The 15,508-nt window shown below is 35.1% G+C and overlaps 6 protein-coding genes across 8 annotated transcripts; 2 read left to right on the forward strand and 4 right to left on the reverse strand.

Moving 5' to 3' along the window:
* LOC100632868 (cytochrome P450 4F1-like) lies at positions 1-2,482 on the reverse strand. The gene is made up of 12 exons (XM_019994181.1): positions 2,273-2,482; positions 2,067-2,214; positions 1,977-2,021; positions 1,806-1,933; positions 1,476-1,600; positions 1,364-1,426; positions 1,179-1,314; positions 1,059-1,139; positions 821-1,011; positions 580-775; positions 434-516; positions 1-244 (listed from the first exon to the last, which is right to left on the reverse strand). The coding sequence occupies exons 1-12, from the start codon at positions 2,465-2,467 to the stop codon at positions 67-69; spliced, it is 1,569 nt and encodes a 522-aa protein (XP_019849740.1). The 5' UTR covers positions 2,468-2,482; the 3' UTR covers positions 1-66.
* Positions 2,483-2,539: 57 nt separating this feature from the next.
* LOC109580708 (uncharacterized) lies at positions 2,540-3,861 on the reverse strand. The gene is made up of 5 exons (XM_019994184.1): positions 3,675-3,861; positions 3,571-3,622; positions 3,398-3,527; positions 2,879-3,026; positions 2,540-2,828 (listed from the first exon to the last, which is right to left on the reverse strand). Exons 1-5 carry the CDS (start codon positions 3,783-3,785, stop codon positions 2,652-2,654), a joined length of 618 nt encoding a protein of 205 aa, XP_019849743.1. The 5' UTR covers positions 3,786-3,861; the 3' UTR covers positions 2,540-2,651.
* Positions 3,862-4,265: 404 nt separating this feature from the next.
* On the forward strand, positions 4,266-5,690 carry LOC100632997 (TIP41-like protein). 2 transcript variants are annotated; one of them, XM_011404311.2, is made up of 7 exons: positions 4,269-4,431; positions 4,489-4,668; positions 4,856-4,949; positions 4,995-5,126; positions 5,252-5,347; positions 5,402-5,464; positions 5,510-5,690. In XM_011404311.2, exons 1-7 carry the CDS (start codon positions 4,310-4,312, stop codon positions 5,606-5,608), a joined length of 786 nt encoding a protein of 261 aa, XP_011402613.1. In that variant the 5' UTR covers positions 4,269-4,309; the 3' UTR covers positions 5,609-5,690. The 2 variants fall into 2 exon arrangements, with proteins under 2 accessions (XP_019849742.1, XP_011402613.1); XM_019994183.1 differs by having other exon boundaries at positions 4,266-4,431; positions 4,856-5,126.
* LOC100633251 (protein RFT1 homolog) lies at positions 5,553-11,049 on the reverse strand. 2 transcript variants are annotated; one of them, XM_019994179.1, is made up of 14 exons: positions 10,938-11,049; positions 10,805-10,890; positions 10,631-10,750; positions 10,011-10,194; positions 9,610-9,711; positions 9,447-9,563; positions 9,318-9,393; positions 8,973-9,023; positions 8,632-8,762; positions 8,045-8,189; positions 7,714-7,819; positions 7,070-7,198; positions 6,822-6,942; positions 5,553-5,839 (listed from the first exon to the last, which is right to left on the reverse strand). In XM_019994179.1, the coding sequence occupies exons 1-14, from the start codon at positions 11,040-11,042 to the stop codon at positions 5,660-5,662; spliced, it is 1,653 nt and encodes a 550-aa protein (XP_019849738.1). In that variant the 5' UTR covers positions 11,043-11,049; the 3' UTR covers positions 5,553-5,659. The 2 variants fall into 2 exon arrangements, with proteins under 2 accessions (XP_019849738.1, XP_019849739.1); XM_019994180.1 differs by lacking the exon at positions 8,973-9,023.
* On the forward strand, positions 11,031-12,962 carry LOC109580707 (uncharacterized). Its single transcript, XM_019994182.1, has 5 exons — positions 11,031-11,437; positions 11,602-11,859; positions 11,907-12,043; positions 12,100-12,148; positions 12,281-12,962. The coding sequence occupies exons 1-5, from the start codon at positions 11,041-11,043 to the stop codon at positions 12,727-12,729; spliced, it is 1,290 nt and encodes a 429-aa protein (XP_019849741.1). The 5' UTR covers positions 11,031-11,040; the 3' UTR covers positions 12,730-12,962.
* On the reverse strand, positions 12,788-14,746 carry LOC105312015 (lamina-associated polypeptide 2-like). Its single transcript, XM_011404313.2, has 5 exons — positions 14,495-14,746; positions 14,248-14,443; positions 14,066-14,199; positions 13,916-14,005; positions 12,788-13,254 (listed from the first exon to the last, which is right to left on the reverse strand). The coding sequence occupies exons 1-5, from the start codon at positions 14,687-14,689 to the stop codon at positions 13,012-13,014; spliced, it is 858 nt and encodes a 285-aa protein (XP_011402615.1). The 5' UTR covers positions 14,690-14,746; the 3' UTR covers positions 12,788-13,011.
* Positions 14,747-15,508: the final 762 nt, after the last annotated feature.

Consider the following 15,508-nt stretch of genomic DNA (forward strand, 5'->3'; position numbering starts at 1 on the left):
TTATCTAGTCTGCCAAAGTTAGTAGCAAATTATAAAAAAGATAAATCAAAATTAATCATAAATGTCTCAAATATTTCTAGGTTTCAGTTGGAGATAAAGACCGCCTTTAGGACGAAGAATGAGAGCAAATAATTTGGTGACGTTCTTCCTCTCATCGTCTGGGAGAGATATCTCAAAATTCCTCAGAATATAAGCAAGCACAACCTTCTCTTCATTCAAAGCAAACTCCTGACCAATACAGTTCCTGCAATTAAAACAAAAAATGTATATTTAACAAATATTTATAATGCACAGAGCTGATTTGGGAACCCCTATAGCCTAGGTCTAGTAAAAGTACAATTAATACATCATCACAAACTGTTAGTCACCCTACTTTAAAAACCTCTTTTCAAACCCAATGGCTATACCATGAGTACACACATCATGCATATACCTTGGTCCAGCAGAGAATGGCACAAAGGCATGAGTATGCCTGTCTTTTGCATTTTCTGGTGCAAAACGAAGAGGATCAAAAGCCTGAAAAATAATTCATAAAAAACAAAAATTATGATAGAAACTTTTCATTTCATTCCAACATACTTCTGGATCTTCCCATATTTCTGGACTGTGATGAACCCCGTATATATTAGAGGATATCCATGCTCCTTTTGGTAAAGTATAATCCTCAAATTTCGTGTCTTCTGCAAGAGTCCGAACAATTATAGGTACTGGGGGGAAAAGACGGAGGCTCTCCTTAATGCAGTATTTGAGATACGTAAAACCTTTCACAGTTTCCCTGCAATGCAGCATGCATAATCAAATGCAGGCTTGAGCTGCTTACCATGACAATTCATCTCCATCCTCAAATGCTGCATCAACCTCTTCCCTACATTTCTGCTGATGCTCAGGGTATCTTGCAAGATTGTACAGTGTCCAGGTAATCCCTGATGCTGTAGTGTCGTGACCTTCAAACATAAACGTGTCCACTTCAGCTCTTATCTCTTCATCAGTTAATCCACTACCATCGTCATCCTAAAAGAAAAGAAATACAAGTAATATAATATTAATGTTGAACTCACTCTTGCTTCAAGTAGTATATCAATAAAGTCAATGTATTTCCTCTTTTTGTCACCTTTCAGGACATCTGTCTCTCCTTTTGCCTGAAAGCATAAATAAAACACAAATTAATGGTCCATTACATGTAGATCTGCTAATGCACTCCGTCTTTCTTTAATGACGTCCATGGAGAACTTGTGTACAAGTCTACATGCTCTATCATAGCGCCATTTTGACGGCATCAGTGCATATACCCAGTCAAAATAAGCTGGAGAGAAACTAAAATAACAGACAGTAATGGTAATATTGTACAATATGATAGACTTACAGCATCCTCTCTGTTGCTAAATGTGAGAGCTCATAAACTGCAGCTACATATGGTGAGTGAGTCCTTGTTACAAAATATAGTGAAGGATCATCTCACCATTGCCTGCACTTACTTCTCTGTTTGGCAGTTGCTCTTAAAGCTGCAAGTGCTCCTAAGCATTATGTCAAGTGTTAATAAACTGATGCTGGAAAAAACATCAAAAGGCTCTTTGGAAAGTGCTAGCTTCTTCCAATTAGTCTACATGTAGTAGAGAGTAAGGTAAATTTTATTGTTTAAACAGCATCCTGTACACAAGTGTCACAGTGACAGCTATAAAAGGTCATTTTATAAAAACAAAAGTCTAAAATTACTATAGTAAAGGGGTGCACAATACAAAATGAGGTCAAAAGGGCTGCAATAAAGCTGTAAAGGCATGCTCTTCATTGTGCATAAATAAACTGACCACAAGTTCTTTGGTACAGCTTTGATATACCCTAACATAGGGCTTGAGTATGTCAAAGTGAAATGCAGGTGTTAGAAGACGACGTGTTCTAGCCCATTTGTGCCCATTACCAGTCAAAAGAGAGTCACCTTTCAAAAAAATAGAATATGAAATGAATGAAGAAAGTCTTACCTAGCCATGGCATTAAGGGAAAATAAACAAAATCAGCTTTTGGATCTGTAAAAAAACCATAAATGATAAGGTAATTACTTTATTTCTTGCCTTTTGCCAGAGATATTTTGAGAGCATCAGGATGATTGCAGAAGATCACATTAAACAATGGTCCCAGAGGCACGACTGTTATCTTTCCAAACTTCCAATACTTCGCATAATAGTCAAGAAACTCGCCAGACTTTATCATCTTGATTGACTGCAAGAACAACAAAATAAAAGAAAATGACACAATCACACAGGACTACTGCCATTACCATTGGACCTTGCCCAAACAACCAATGCGAATCAGTTTCGTCTGAAGAAGGAAGAGCCTTTAAGCACTTTTGGAGTCTCCATTGCCGCTTGCAGACAGACACTATGTAAGGAATGGAAGCAAGAAAGACAACTGAGCATATAACCAGCAGCAACTCTAGCCAATGAGAAGACAGCAAGGTCACAAGAAAGGACATTTTTACTAAAATAATTATATAAAAGTCCCAACCCACAATGAGGCGGGGCTGCAGCCTGCAAATAAATCATGATTGAATTTGACCATAAAAATGTGTAATAGAAATGAGAATTTTATTTAAAAAATAACTTTGCAATCACTATGAGAGTAGCAACAAGTAGCAAAAAGTGTTCCTTATAAATAAATTAGAACTTTCTTTGACATTCCTCAGGGATAGTGAATGTGTTTGATGGAGGAGGAGTAGGATCAAAATCATGATAGTAATAGGTAATGTAGAATTCAGAATCGAAATGCATTGTAGCAAAAAAGGGGATGTTTTTCTTTTCCTGATCTACACCAATGTTATCCTTAGTAGTATTAAACTACGATTAAAATGCAAAAGTATATCATCCATGGCACAATGCTTACTTACCCAGCCAGTGAAGATGTCAACTTTGCGATCACCATACATTTTAGTTTCAGAATAGGTCGCATTCTTAGTCCAACTAAACCGTGGTGACATGACACCAGAGTTTGACTGCTTTTTGCATATTCCACTTGGCTTTGTACTGTTGCCTTCCCTGTAAAATAATTATAATCATTACCACAAAGTATGCTAAGTGAGCTAAACAATATGCTTCATGAACGGAAAGCTTCATGAGCTAATACATGGCTTTTTGAGCAACTTTAAAAATTCGTAAAAAATCCAGTTTTGATTGGTATCCGCTCAAATTTTCTACAGAACATAAGACCATGTATATGCATGAGAAAATGTAATAAAAATGAAGAATTCTTAAATTTTCATTTTTGGCAAAATTTGGTCAAAGTCTCTGTACAGGGACTTTGGCTCAATTTTGCAACTTCAAAATTCACTGACAAGAAGCACTATGCTTAAATCCATTGGGTAACCCTCATCTTATGCATAATGCACTTCTTATAAATATATAAATACCATTCAAAGATGTAAGTCTCCTTCCTCTCATACAGCTCTAGTCTCCATTCATGTCTCTTTGGCATATCCTCAAATACAGTTGTTATCAGTGAGAAGTATTTCTGTTCCTCAAAGTTGGTCTTAATCTCACCTATACAACAAGAACATGCAATACCATTCCAGCTGCACTTTACCAGTATAATAAAATTCTTCATCACTTGATGACTCTGGCTCTTTAGTTCTAAACTACAAAGCAGAGCATTATAAATTGTAGCGTGCATAACAAGGGTCTACTCACTCCGGAACTAAATGTTTCTGATATAATTGGGGGAGGATGTGGTGGTGGAGGCTGTCCCTGAGAAACCAAAACTATTGCTGCACTGACAAGAAGAAAAAGACTTAGCTCCATCGTTTTAAACTTAGTCTCGCAAGTTCACCTTTCTGAATACAAGCTAGATCAACAAATGCTAATTTATGCATCACATGATGTCACTGAGCTAACCTCATTCATTCAATAAAGCATGAATATCACATTTATATGCCAGCAAGAAGTGGGTGGAGCTCAGACATGCACAGCCAAGTTTAAGTTCAAGTGCAAGTAGATATATTTCCTCATTGCTTGATGGAGAGACTATTTTTTCATACTCACACTTTCAAAAGAACATGCTAGAACAAATAAAGCCATCAAAGGAGTTTACAAATTGCAACATTCACCATTTGCTCTGTGCTTTCCACACTCAGTCAATGCAATGGAGTACCTTTAGGACTGTCTACTGTCAGGGCTGTGTCTTTAGTCTACTCCCTAGGCCATTGAGTAGTGACTTTATACCTTGTCTCTCAACATCCAGCTCAAAATCTTATAGCCACGTGAAGTCATGTGACAAGAAAGAGAGGTGTGGTGAAGGGGAAAAGAAGGTGTGGCTCAAGGCTAACATGGAGTCTTTTGATGTAGGACCATGGAAAATCAGTGTGATCAAGAGCCATATCTTAAAATCAAAATGTGAAGGAGGCAGTCCCAATAGCGATGAGTCTTGTGGTAAATGCAACGTTTGCAGGTACTGGATTACAGATACACTACTCCGTTTACTTCTGTAAAACTCCGAAAATTGTAGGTATTCTAGTGAGCTTGAGCTACCATGGCTACCAGAGATGGTTTTTCCTAACAACAGATTAATCATGGAGCATGTCGGGGGCCCTGGTTTTGAGTTTAATCCTCTGGATGCACTCAAAATGGTGGACGCTCATCATGAAAGCGTTCAGGTGGCAGCCGCTAAGGAATGGAGAGCAACAAGGTCTAAGTTAAATTAATTATTAATTGCTATTATTAATTATTAAGTTAGTATTTCTTGTTTTGTGGAGTGTGCAATTGGAGCTGTATATACATGTACATGTAATTGTAGAGTGTCTGTGTGTGCTGTAGTATTGATCTTTTGTGTATAATTTTACTGTATATTTATTTATATGTATTGAATTTTACAGGTCAGAAGGTCTCGAGAAAGTTAAGGACAAAGTGAAATCGTTTGATTGGACCTTTACTACAGAATACAATGGATCGTATAACGATAAAATACAAGTAAAATGTCTCTGTTTGTTTATCTCATGGGTTCATGTGGTGCAGGTGTCAGAGACAGATGTTGGGATTGATTATGAGAGATTAAAAGTTCAAGAGAGGATTCATTTTTTTGATGATATTGTTTTATTTGAAGACGAACTGGCAGACAACGGAACTGCTGAACTGAGAGTCAAAATAGTAAGAAACACAAAGCAGCTGCTGTAGCTATAGAACTCCCCACCATTAATGTGTTCTGTCAGATTTTGGGATTTTATTTTAATTTATTATTATTATTATTATTATTTTAATCTATTATTTTTCAGCGGGTGATGGCCAGTGGTTTCTTTATTCTGTTGAGGTTTTTTCTAAGAGTTGATGATGTCATTGTCCGTTTAAATGATACCAGGATATATCATGCAGTAAGTGCCACACGCACACACAGTCATGTGACTATCATGTGATTATTATTATAGGCTGGAACTGATCACATGATACGAGAATTTAGTAAAAGAGAAGTTAAACTACCCAATCCACAGGTGAGTCAATTCATCCTTCACTTAGTCCTATCACTCTCTCTCTAGTTATCACTATCAGTGTTGAAGGATATTAATAAGTTATCGGAAGTATTGCCACATACCAATGTTACTAAGCATAAACTTGTACTTCTTGGAGTTGAATGAAAATTATAATGATATGTTAACAATTTTTAACAATTATTAAATGTATTACAATTAGTCAGTTTTATTACGTGTTAGTAACTTCTGAAATCTACTTGGTAGACGGGATATGAAAAATGTCATTAATTCACGTTCCACTAAAGTTATGACCACACCCACAGTCAGAAAACAGCCACTCCCAATAATTATATGAATAAGACGATAAATTGCACCAAATGAACAGCAAAATGTACTCTGTGGTGTAAAAAAGTATAATATAAACTATAGACAGGAATTATTTTAAAAAATACCCAAGGCTATAGCCCATGGTTTTTTCCAAAAAATGGCTCCGAAATCACCCCAAATTTTTATTACATTTTCTGATACATATTGATGTCCTTATGCTATGTAAAAAGTTTGAGTCAATTCTGAGCTCAAATTTTCGAGTTATGGCCATTTTAAGAAATTGGCCAATTTTTGAAAAATACCCAAGGCTATAGCCCATGGTTTTTTTCAAAAAATGGCTCCAAAATCACCCCAAATTTTTATTACATTTTCTGATACATATTGATGTACTTATGCTGTGTAGAAAGTTTGAGTTGATTCCGAACTCAAATTTTTGAGTTATGGCCATTTTTAAAAACGAGCCAATTTTTGAAAAATACCCAAAGCTATAGCCCATGGTTTTTTCCGAAAAATGGCTCCGAAATCACCCCAAATTTTTATTACATTTTCTGATACATATTGATGTACTTATGCTGTGTAGAAAGTTTGAGTTGATTCCGAACTCAAATTTTCGAGTTATGGCCATTTTTAAAAACGAGCCAATTTTTGAAAAATGCCCAAGGCTATAGCCCATGGTTTTTTTCCGAAAAATGGCTCCGAAATCACCCCAAATTTTTATTACATTTTCTGATACATATTGTTGTCCTTATGCTGTGTAGAAAGTTTGAGTTGATTTCGAACTCAAATTTTCGAGTTATGGCCATTTTAAAAAAAGGGCCAATTTTTGAAAAATACCCAAGGCTATAGCCCATGGTTTTTTCTGAAAAATGGCTCCAAAATCACCCCAAATTTTTATTACATTTTTTGATACATATTGATGTCCTTATGCTATGTAGAAAGTTTGAGTCAATTCTGAGCTCAAATTTTCAAGTTATGGCCATTTCTGAATTCTGACGCATATTGATGTACTTCTTATACAGCACTAGCTGACAGTATCAGTTGATCTACATACCATTGATATTGCAGTGATGATCCAAGACACTATCAAACTGATAAAAACTGGTAATGATGGTACTGCTTTTGATAATGGATTATGTGAAGACTGTCTGAAATAATTCGTAATAAATTTTCCACTACAAAAAAAGATATGAAAATAATATCAAAACATTCATTACTTTATCATAGTCATATATTAATTTTGACTAAACAAGCTGAAGGCCACTTGTCAAGCAGCTGTCATTGTTACCAAACTTTGTTTACCTGTAAATGATTCTTGCCGACATATTGATACAATTTGCTATTATAAATCCTGGACTGCCAAACAATTTAATCAAGACTACAGCGGCACTCAAAAATATGAGTGAAAACACAAGCATATTCTTATTATACCTAAAATACAATGGAAATAAAATAATAATAATAACAATAAATAATAATAATAATAATAATAATAATAATGATAATGATAACTAATAATCAGTCTAGTCAAAATATACACATAATTATAATTCTTTATAATACACAACATTGATATCAACAATTTGATAAACAGCATCATGCACCAACAATTATCCAAACTGTCCGTTACATAATCCCCTTGTATGCCCATTGATTGGATTAGTATACCAGGCATCAGATAACAATAAAGGTCAGTGGCTAATTATGACAGGAAAGTGAGTTCAGTGTTGTTGATTTAGCAGGATGATGCTTTCACTTGTAGGCATACTGTCAACATCAATACAAAGATTGTGAGACCGAGTAACAAATGATTGCAGTACATTTGTAAATACATTTGCAGTAACAATAAATTACATAAGATATTATGCCTTAAGGCATAGAGTACATGTTTGTATACGTTGTATGGTATCATGTGATCAAAATATTAAGAGAAAATAACAGTATACCTGTCAACCTCATCTTGACTGAGTGCAGCAAACATAAAGCACTCTGTGATGCCATTCAAAGCTAGGAACAGCACGTAGACACAATAGCACTTCAATAGCACTGGGCCTACGTGTAGAGAATAAATAATATAATAATGAAATTAGATCAAAGTATAAGAAACTTGATACATTGCACACTGGTAGTAAATAATAATAGATAAAAATTATTATTATTATTATTATTATTATTATTTCGCTAAATGATAGCACTGTATAATAATAATAATAATAATAATAATAATAATAATAATAATAATAATAATAATAATAATAATAATAAATACATGTATACCTATTCCTTGCGAGAGAATGCTACCTCCATATATATCCAGAGCTAAGTCAGAGTAATTGACTCCAAATGCTATTATCATCAAAGCAATGAGTGTCACTGTTTTGATGAGGAGAGACAGGACATTAGCTGATGATGTAATGGAGTCCTATTGATATCAACTTGCTGTTAATAATAGAAATATTTCAAATGCTTCTCACTACCACTTGCATTTAATTGTGTCAGGGCATAGGCTCAAAAACAGAAGCCTACTCTGTTGTATTATGGCATCTGTGGGAGGACATTTATCAAAAGTGAATTATGTGCCTCACTGGCTGGTATACCAGAACACCAATTATTAAAACTGATGAAGAGGAGGCTTAATATGGTATAACACATAAGGAAATGTGTATACGCTGTATAATTAATTGTATAGAAACTTTAAATTTGAACAAAGCATCGTCGTGTTTTATTTTCTCAATTAAGAGCTTCTGTGTTCTTTCCTTCAATTCCTTCATTAATAATAATACATAAGAGTGATACTACTAACTGCCCCGCCATTTGCATTTGCCTCTCTCTCCCTTTTATCTAGCAATAAGTGAGGTGCAAACCTTTGTCTGTTTTTCTGGTCTCTCTCCTCGAACCAAAACTGATGAGAAGTATACGTAAAAGCTTTCCTCAATCGGCAAAAAAATGAACCTCGCAGCCAGTGATCCAAGATTATTAACAATGTCATACACACCTTGAGAAACAAAAATGAATTAACTTTATCACAACTACTACTAATAAGTAATTAGACTAAAAGTATTATCCAGTGATGCAGAGGAATGGCTATATGCATGAGAGAGTGGGCGTATTTGGGGGATTCACAGTCCAATTGTATACTGATAAAATAAGAATAACAATGTAGTAGCAATAGTAATGATTACAGTGACATCACTCAATGACACACCTTGTTCAGCGAATGTCAATAGACCCAGTATAGTCATGATGTATCTCTCGCCTACATACAATGTTAAGTATAAGCATAATATGCACCGCTGTGTACATGTAATGAATGCATGCAGGCATTTATGCATGTAGTGCATGCAATGTTTATAATATATTTAGACTACGTTTACACAGCAACAGAAAACGCATCGTTTTTTAAGTATCCACTTTGAAAACCGTTTTCGTTTCCATATAGTTCAAGATTCTATCATGTTTTCATTCATTTCTGTGTAAACAGAAGCATAAAACAAGCACAAAACTAGGCGGATTGCATCGTTTTCGTTGCTGTGTAAACGTGGCCCTATACCATCAGTTAAGAATTGCTTCAGTAGTGATTGCTTGAAGAAGCTTTTTGATAAATTAACCAGGGTCTGATCTTGATACTATTAATTTTTTTTGGTAACATTTATTACTGATAGCTATTGGTTAGGCTTACTTTCCCTAAGAATTTTTGAGGAAATATTTTAGAGATAGAATCAATTGGTAACTGATTGCCACCAACAGAAAAGAAATAAGTGAAATAAACTAACAGGTAGCCAATGGAGCATAAAACCTACAGTAGTAATATGACATCAATGCCAGCATTACAATATTCAAACCTGAGCTATTCCAAATATCAAGATTCCATACTGTGGATAAAAGACAATACAGATTGCTACTATCAAGCAACGGAAAACTTGTGGAATCCCCTCAGCAATTACCTTAATGATGAGAAAAATTAAGAAAATGTAACCAGTAATCATGTTACTTTTCATGGTAATTGCTCAATGGGAAAAAGTTTACATAAACAAAGCAATACAGCAAAGGCAAACAATCTTGTACTCTAGTCAAAATAAGATTTAGCAGGACGCAAACTAAGCAAATTAATGTTCTACTTTAAAACTAGTAGAAAGATTGAAGTTATAAAGAGGAGAGAGAAGGAGGGAGAGAGAGAGAAAGAAAGAGAGAGAGAGAGAGGGAGGGAGGGAGAGAGAGAGAGAAGAAATCATGTATTTCTAACCTTTATTGACACATGCTGTGTCAGTTGGGCTAGTACCCATAATGGCTCGACACACAGTTCAATGAGTCCTGAGATTGCAAAACAAGCAACACCAATCCAGTCTCCAGGCATATCGGGTTGCTGTAAAAGTGGACTTATCCATAATAATGATAAAAGAGCAGACCAGACGATGCCAACAAGAAAACTATAAAACATATTCTTAATGAACAGCATTGACATTGGACTGTTGCTTAAAAGACAGCAACCAGGCATTAAACAATACTCATACTCGGTGTTACATTATAGCTTAACTTTAAACATGCAATCCATCTATGAAGTATAGACTATATATAGTTCATATAAATTACAAAAAATTGTAAAGTGAGTGGAGTAATTAGTATTCTCTATATCTATCTCTATCTGCATAAGATACCACACATAACCACTCACATAAGCAGAAATCAGTGCCATGTAATGATTCTGATAGCCACTAATCTTGAGTATTTTAATTTATTTTCCCTTTTACAATAAAATAAATATGCATCTAACTAGTTGGAATGTTACTGTCTTCTTATTAAGGCGGTTAAATTGATAACAAGGATATAATAATATAATTGTTTATAGTAATACTGGTAGCTTACGGTAGCCACATCAAATTGAATGTATACTGCCATTGTCTTGTAGTGGATGTTTTTGAGAGGGCTGCCTTACGGAATGGCTCCCTTGATAAAAATAATATCGTATTATAAAGCAGTGTCAATCTAATGAATAAATAAAACATCTAAGTATTATTTGTAAATAAAAGTTAGTAGCACCTCAAATTGACCACACCCAATAAATCAGCATGGACGTATCTGAGGACAAAGCCGTTGAGTGCAAAAGAAGCTACCCTGAGAGACACCTATTACACATATATGCACCAGTAAATGAGAGAATATATACCATTACCTGTAGCAATACGTTAAAAGAGGCAGCTCGGGCTGCAACATCCAAGGGAGCTGCCATTTTGTGGTACTTTTGGCATTCAATTTGAGCACTGACGTCACACTGCATGGTTAAATACACAGTATTGCATACAGAGCCTTTCCAATTTCCAGGGGTAAATCTGAAAGAAAAAGCTCAGGCAATGGCTACTCCATCAAAGTCCAAGAAATCCATAGGATCTTTATTTAAACCTAAAAACAAAAAGCCGCTAGCCACGGCTGTTTCGGTTGATGAGAAGAGGACGACAGACCCAGTGCCTCGAGATGGTGGTCTTCGCAGCAAATCATTGGGCAACATTCATGAGGTGAAAGTAGAAGAAGAAGGCGCACAGGAGGGAAACTGGCATGAGATAGCACTCATCAAAAGCACCTGTCCAGTCGTTATGTGTATCTTGCCCTCAGTTGCAAAGGACTTTGTGGCGTCAGCCTTGCTTGCGATAGGAGCCTACCCTCTAATACCAGAAGGTAGGCCTACCATTATTACTATTATTTCTACAAGCCATATTTGATTTTGGAATTGTTTTTGCCACTTTGTTTACATCTTGATTTGTAAATTAGCATCGTAAGAGGTAAACAAAGTGGTAAATGAGATTTTTTAAAAGTAAAAAATTATTATTAATTATTTTCAGAGGCAGAAGATGTAAGCTCCCAGTTAGCTACTGCTCAGGTACTACTAGTGGACACATCATCAAAAAGAGACATTGTTGAAGCAGTTATTGAGCATTATAGTGTTAGTAGCATTCCACTGGTCGTCGTAGCCTGGGAGTCAGGGACAGACGATGCCAGGAAGGACTTGACAAGAAAGCTAGTGACAACGTGTAATCCTGCAGTTATCAGTGGCCGTCTTGGAGACATATGTGCAATATCTTTGGACATAATGAGCAGAGGTATGTACAACATGCATGAATTATCATTGTTATGTGTTCCTCTTAAGCTAAGGGTATTATTAATGCTGAAGATGATGCGAATGCCATGTGCTCGTTAAAGCCTGCCGGTGATGAAGAGCGACCATCAACGCCTAATGCAACATGTAGCATTGAGAAGTCACCACGTTTTATAAGGAAGAAAGAGGTATGTTAGTTATTTATAATGCCATGACAGCAGTGATATCATGTTGCATAATGTAGAAGATATTCCAAAGGCAGAACACAGCCATACCTCAAATAGTGCTAAAAGGTCAGTCATTTATTTATTAAGCAGCTTTAAGTTAGCTTGTATGCAAGTTGCAATCAGTAATGAAATCATTCATCATTATTGTTATAATTATTATTATCATTGCAATATTAATTTTTGTTTCATGTAACACAGGGCAATTCCGTCATCAATCTATTAAAGATGTTTCAACAGATAAAGCTCTTGACAGTGGTAGGAAGCTAGCTGCACAGTTAGCTTGTTGCATCCACCTGTTTGAAATCAACGTTGTAACGTGTGGCGAATTCTTCTATGAAATCAACAACACCCAATTAGGCATGGACAAACTACACTGCACTGTCCAGTGTGCTGCTGGAATCATGGCAGCCACTATAGGATCAGTCAAAGGAAAGGGAGAAGATGTCTCTCTCATGACATGCGGCCATTCTCTCTCATTGTATCACGTTGCAGCTGAAGAAGCAGCTGTGAAAGTTTCCAAAAGTGAAGAGCTAGTCAGTCCTGGGTCTTTAAGAGTTGAGTTTATTAACATGTTACATAGACTTGATGAGATTACTGTTAAGAGTAAAGCAAAAACAGTTTTTCATAATGCTCCGCCTAGTCACTGAGACAAATTCATGATTTTAAAAGCATTTTATTTTATATCTTTTCTCTGTGACGTTAAAATTGTGTAAATTGAGTTTTATATATTAACTAATAATTATTATTATTTTTAATAAGACTAATGTTATAATTATTATTATAATTGTGTGCATCATGTGTGTGTCAGATGCTTCATAAAAATAAAAATAATTTTTATTTATTTATTTTGAAGAGCCTAAAACCATAGTACTTAATGTAATAGTATGTACTCTAATAGTGATGTATAATGTATGAAGTTGCTAGGAAGTCTAATGGTAGTTAATGTATTGAGCTAGTGATGGATACTTGAGTACGAACCAGTCAACTACTCTACTCTTGTCATAAAGAAGATAGTCAAGTCCTATCACAGCAACTAGAAACACGACTATTAGGACAAGGAAGTTGAGTATGAGGCGAATGTGACACCACGTGGCACTGTACGGGCGAATAGGAGCAGCTGAAGGTGGAGGAGCAGTTGGTTTTGCTGGTGCCTTAGGATCAGTCACTTGGGTCTAATAATAATAATGTACGCATAAAGGACAGTAAAGCTATGTATACATGTATGCATCTGGCTTATTAAATCAAATTCATAGTTTTACTGGAAAACTGAAGTAAAATAAACTTTTCACTTCCATTGTTTTGATATCATCATTGTACATGTAACTCTACAGCAAAACAAAAGCCTTGCATTATTTTACTTATAATGCAAGTACATGTACATGTATGTATTGTACATCATTTGCTGATTATTATTATTATTATTATTATTATTATTATTATTATTATTATTATTATTATTATTATTATTATTATTATTATTATTATTATTATTATTATACTATTATTATTATTATTATTATTATTATTATTATTATACTATTATTATTATTATTATTATTATTATTATTATTATTATTATTATTATTATACTATTATTATTATTATTATTATTATTATTATTATTATACTATTATTATTATTATTATTATTATTATTATTATTATTATTATTATTATTATACTATTATTATTATTATTATTATTATTATTATTATTATACTATTATTATTATTATTATTATTATTATTATTATTATTATACTATTATTATTATGCTTTAGTAATCATAATTATTTCAATAACATAAAAATGCAAGTATTACTATTGCCACTTACACTGGGAGGACGTGGGGTAGGTTGAGATGGCTGTGGTCTTGGACGAAGGTTATATGTTTGGGCTGGAGTGGAAGCAACAAGACTTGGTGGCTAGGAAAAATAAGGAAAAAAAGCATTCAAGAGTGAGTATAAGAGTTCATGTGCATATACCTTCTTGGATTTCTGATGAGAGTACATTCGAGGAGGAGGAGCATCAACGGTTTCCTTCTCATTGTCACTTGAAAAATCCTCGTCACTTTCAGCAGCTACAGTTACTCCACTTGAGCTTTGTGATACGATAGGCTCTAATTAGAATAACTTGTATTATGATCACCTTTCCTTCACACTTTTACCTTTAGCCTTATCAACGAGTACACGGGCCAGTTTCTTTTCATAGAGATTCCTAGTTGTGACTGTGATGGGCCCTGAGCTTACACCGTGTTTCTTGAGCTCCTTGGCCAGCTCTGAGTCACTGTAGCCCGACAACTGCTTTGTATAATGCTCCACGCTCACTACCTTTGAATAATGCCTCCCGGGAGACCTAGAGCCCTAAACAAGCCCAAAACTATCATAATTTATATCATTTCTCATGTTTATTACTATTTTCTGGCTAACAAATTCCTCGTCGGAAGAAAGCTCAGATCTGTGGCGGGCTGGCCTTTCCAAGAGTATTTTCTCCCTGTATAGTTGCACGTAGTAATCCTTTGGTTTATTGGGAGCGAAAGAAACTCCATGTTTCTTTAATTCGGCCTTGAGCTTATCTTTAGACTGAGCCTCTGGATTAGTGAAAACCATAATGAATTGAAAAAGAAAAGAGATGCAATTCTACCGCTCCAAACAATTTGAATTATTTTGCCACACCCATCTCCGTATACTGACAAAGAAAATTTCCGTATACTTTTATGTAGCAAACAAAATTTTATATTTTTTGAAATAAAAAATCCTACAATTTAGACCTATCATTAATTATGATTTTGCAAGTTTATCCAAAATTACCTTTACACTATCAAATTTAGCACCAATTGTGGCTACATCACAACTAGAAAATGCCACTCCTATTTGCTTGTCAGCTTTTAAAAATGAAAGTCGCAAGATTTTGCGATTCATTACAAAATCAAAAGCTTCCTCAAGCACTATTGTAACTCCATTCCCAAGATTGACCTTTCCTCCTTGATTGTGAACAGAGACTTCTTCAGATCCACCATCATATTCTGCTTTCCCCTTGTACATTTCACATCGTCGATGCTTGTGGTGTCCATCAGCTTTAAATCCAAACAATTTGTTTCCATCAGTGTCTACGATTCGATCCCATGTCCACAGCTCAGTTGAACTCAAGTAGATATCACACTTGACAATGACGGTCTTCCCAGGATTAAGTTTACTCTCAAAATGACATGTGTCCTCCTTTGTCCCAGCATGGAAACGATTCTCTTCTGGTAGGAATTTCCAATAAGTACCACAGCCCTCCATGCACTCTGCATCAGCCAATGGATCAAGATGGACTGCACTGGTGGGATCCTTTTCAATTTTGTCAAACCAGGACTCATCTTTTAGCCTGTATATCTGGTTCATGATGCAGCCTTCTTCTAAGTTGATTTGCAAGGCGTAAATCCT

Source organism: Amphimedon queenslandica, unplaced genomic scaffold, assembly GCF_000090795.2.
Source record: "Amphimedon queenslandica unplaced genomic scaffold, v1.1 AMPQUscaffold_13481, whole genome shotgun sequence".
NCBI lineage: Eukaryota > Metazoa > Porifera > Demospongiae > Haplosclerida > Niphatidae > Amphimedon > Amphimedon queenslandica.

Coding starts and splice junctions, on each gene's coding strand:
- LOC100632868 (XM_019994181.1), bottom strand. CDS start 2,467: ATGTCCTTTCTTGTGACCTTGCTGTCTTCTCATTGGCTAGAGTTGCTG. Junction 2,215..2,272: donor TGTTTGGGCAAGGTCCAATG/GTAATGGCAGTA, acceptor TTGTTCTTGCAG/TCAATCAAGATGATAAAGTC. Junction 1,140..1,178: donor GTGCATTAGCAGATCTACAT/GTAATGGACCAT, acceptor TTATGCTTTCAG/GCAAAAGGAGAGACAGATGT.
- LOC109580708 (XM_019994184.1), bottom strand. CDS start 3,785: ATGGAGCTAAGTCTTTTTCTTCTTGTCAGTGCAGCAATAGTTTTGGTT. Junction 3,528..3,570: donor TGAAGAATTTTATTATACTG/GTAAAGTGCAGC, acceptor CTTGTTGTATAG/GTGAGATTAAGACCAACTTT. Junction 2,829..2,878: donor TTGACATCTTCACTGGCTGG/GTAAGTAAGCAT, acceptor TTTTAATCGTAG/TTTAATACTACTAAGGATAA.
- LOC100632997 (XM_019994183.1), top strand. CDS start 4,310: ATGGAGTCTTTTGATGTAGGACCATGGAAAATCAGTGTGATCAAGAGC. Junction 4,669..4,855: donor AAGGAATGGAGAGCAACAAG/GTCTAAGTTAAA, acceptor TGAATTTTACAG/GTCAGAAGGTCTCGAGAAAG. Junction 5,127..5,251: donor CTGAACTGAGAGTCAAAATA/GTAAGAAACACA, acceptor ATTATTTTTCAG/CGGGTGATGGCCAGTGGTTT.
- LOC109580707 (XM_019994182.1), top strand. CDS start 11,041: ATGGTTAAATACACAGTATTGCATACAGAGCCTTTCCAATTTCCAGGG. Junction 11,438..11,601: donor CTACCCTCTAATACCAGAAG/GTAGGCCTACCA, acceptor AATTATTTTCAG/AGGCAGAAGATGTAAGCTCC. Junction 12,149..12,280: donor ACCTCAAATAGTGCTAAAAG/GTCAGTCATTTA, acceptor CATGTAACACAG/GGCAATTCCGTCATCAATCT.
- LOC100633251 (XM_019994179.1), bottom strand. CDS start 11,042: ATGCAGTGTGACGTCAGTGCTCAAATTGAATGCCAAAAGTACCACAAA. Junction 8,763..8,972: donor ATTGACATTCGCTGAACAAG/GTGTGTCATTGA, acceptor TTGTTTCTCAAG/GTGTGTATGACATTGTTAAT. Junction 5,840..6,821: donor TCATCACTGCAATATCAATG/GTATGTAGATCA, acceptor TTTACACCACAG/AGTACATTTTGCTGTTCATT.
- LOC105312015 (XM_011404313.2), bottom strand. CDS start 14,689: ATGGTTTTCACTAATCCAGAGGCTCAGTCTAAAGATAAGCTCAAGGCC. Junction 14,444..14,494: donor AATTTGTTAGCCAGAAAATA/GTAATAAACATG, acceptor GGGCTTGTTTAG/GGCTCTAGGTCTCCCGGGAG. Junction 14,200..14,247: donor ACTCGTTGATAAGGCTAAAG/GTAAAAGTGTGA, acceptor TATTCTAATTAG/AGCCTATCGTATCACAAAGC.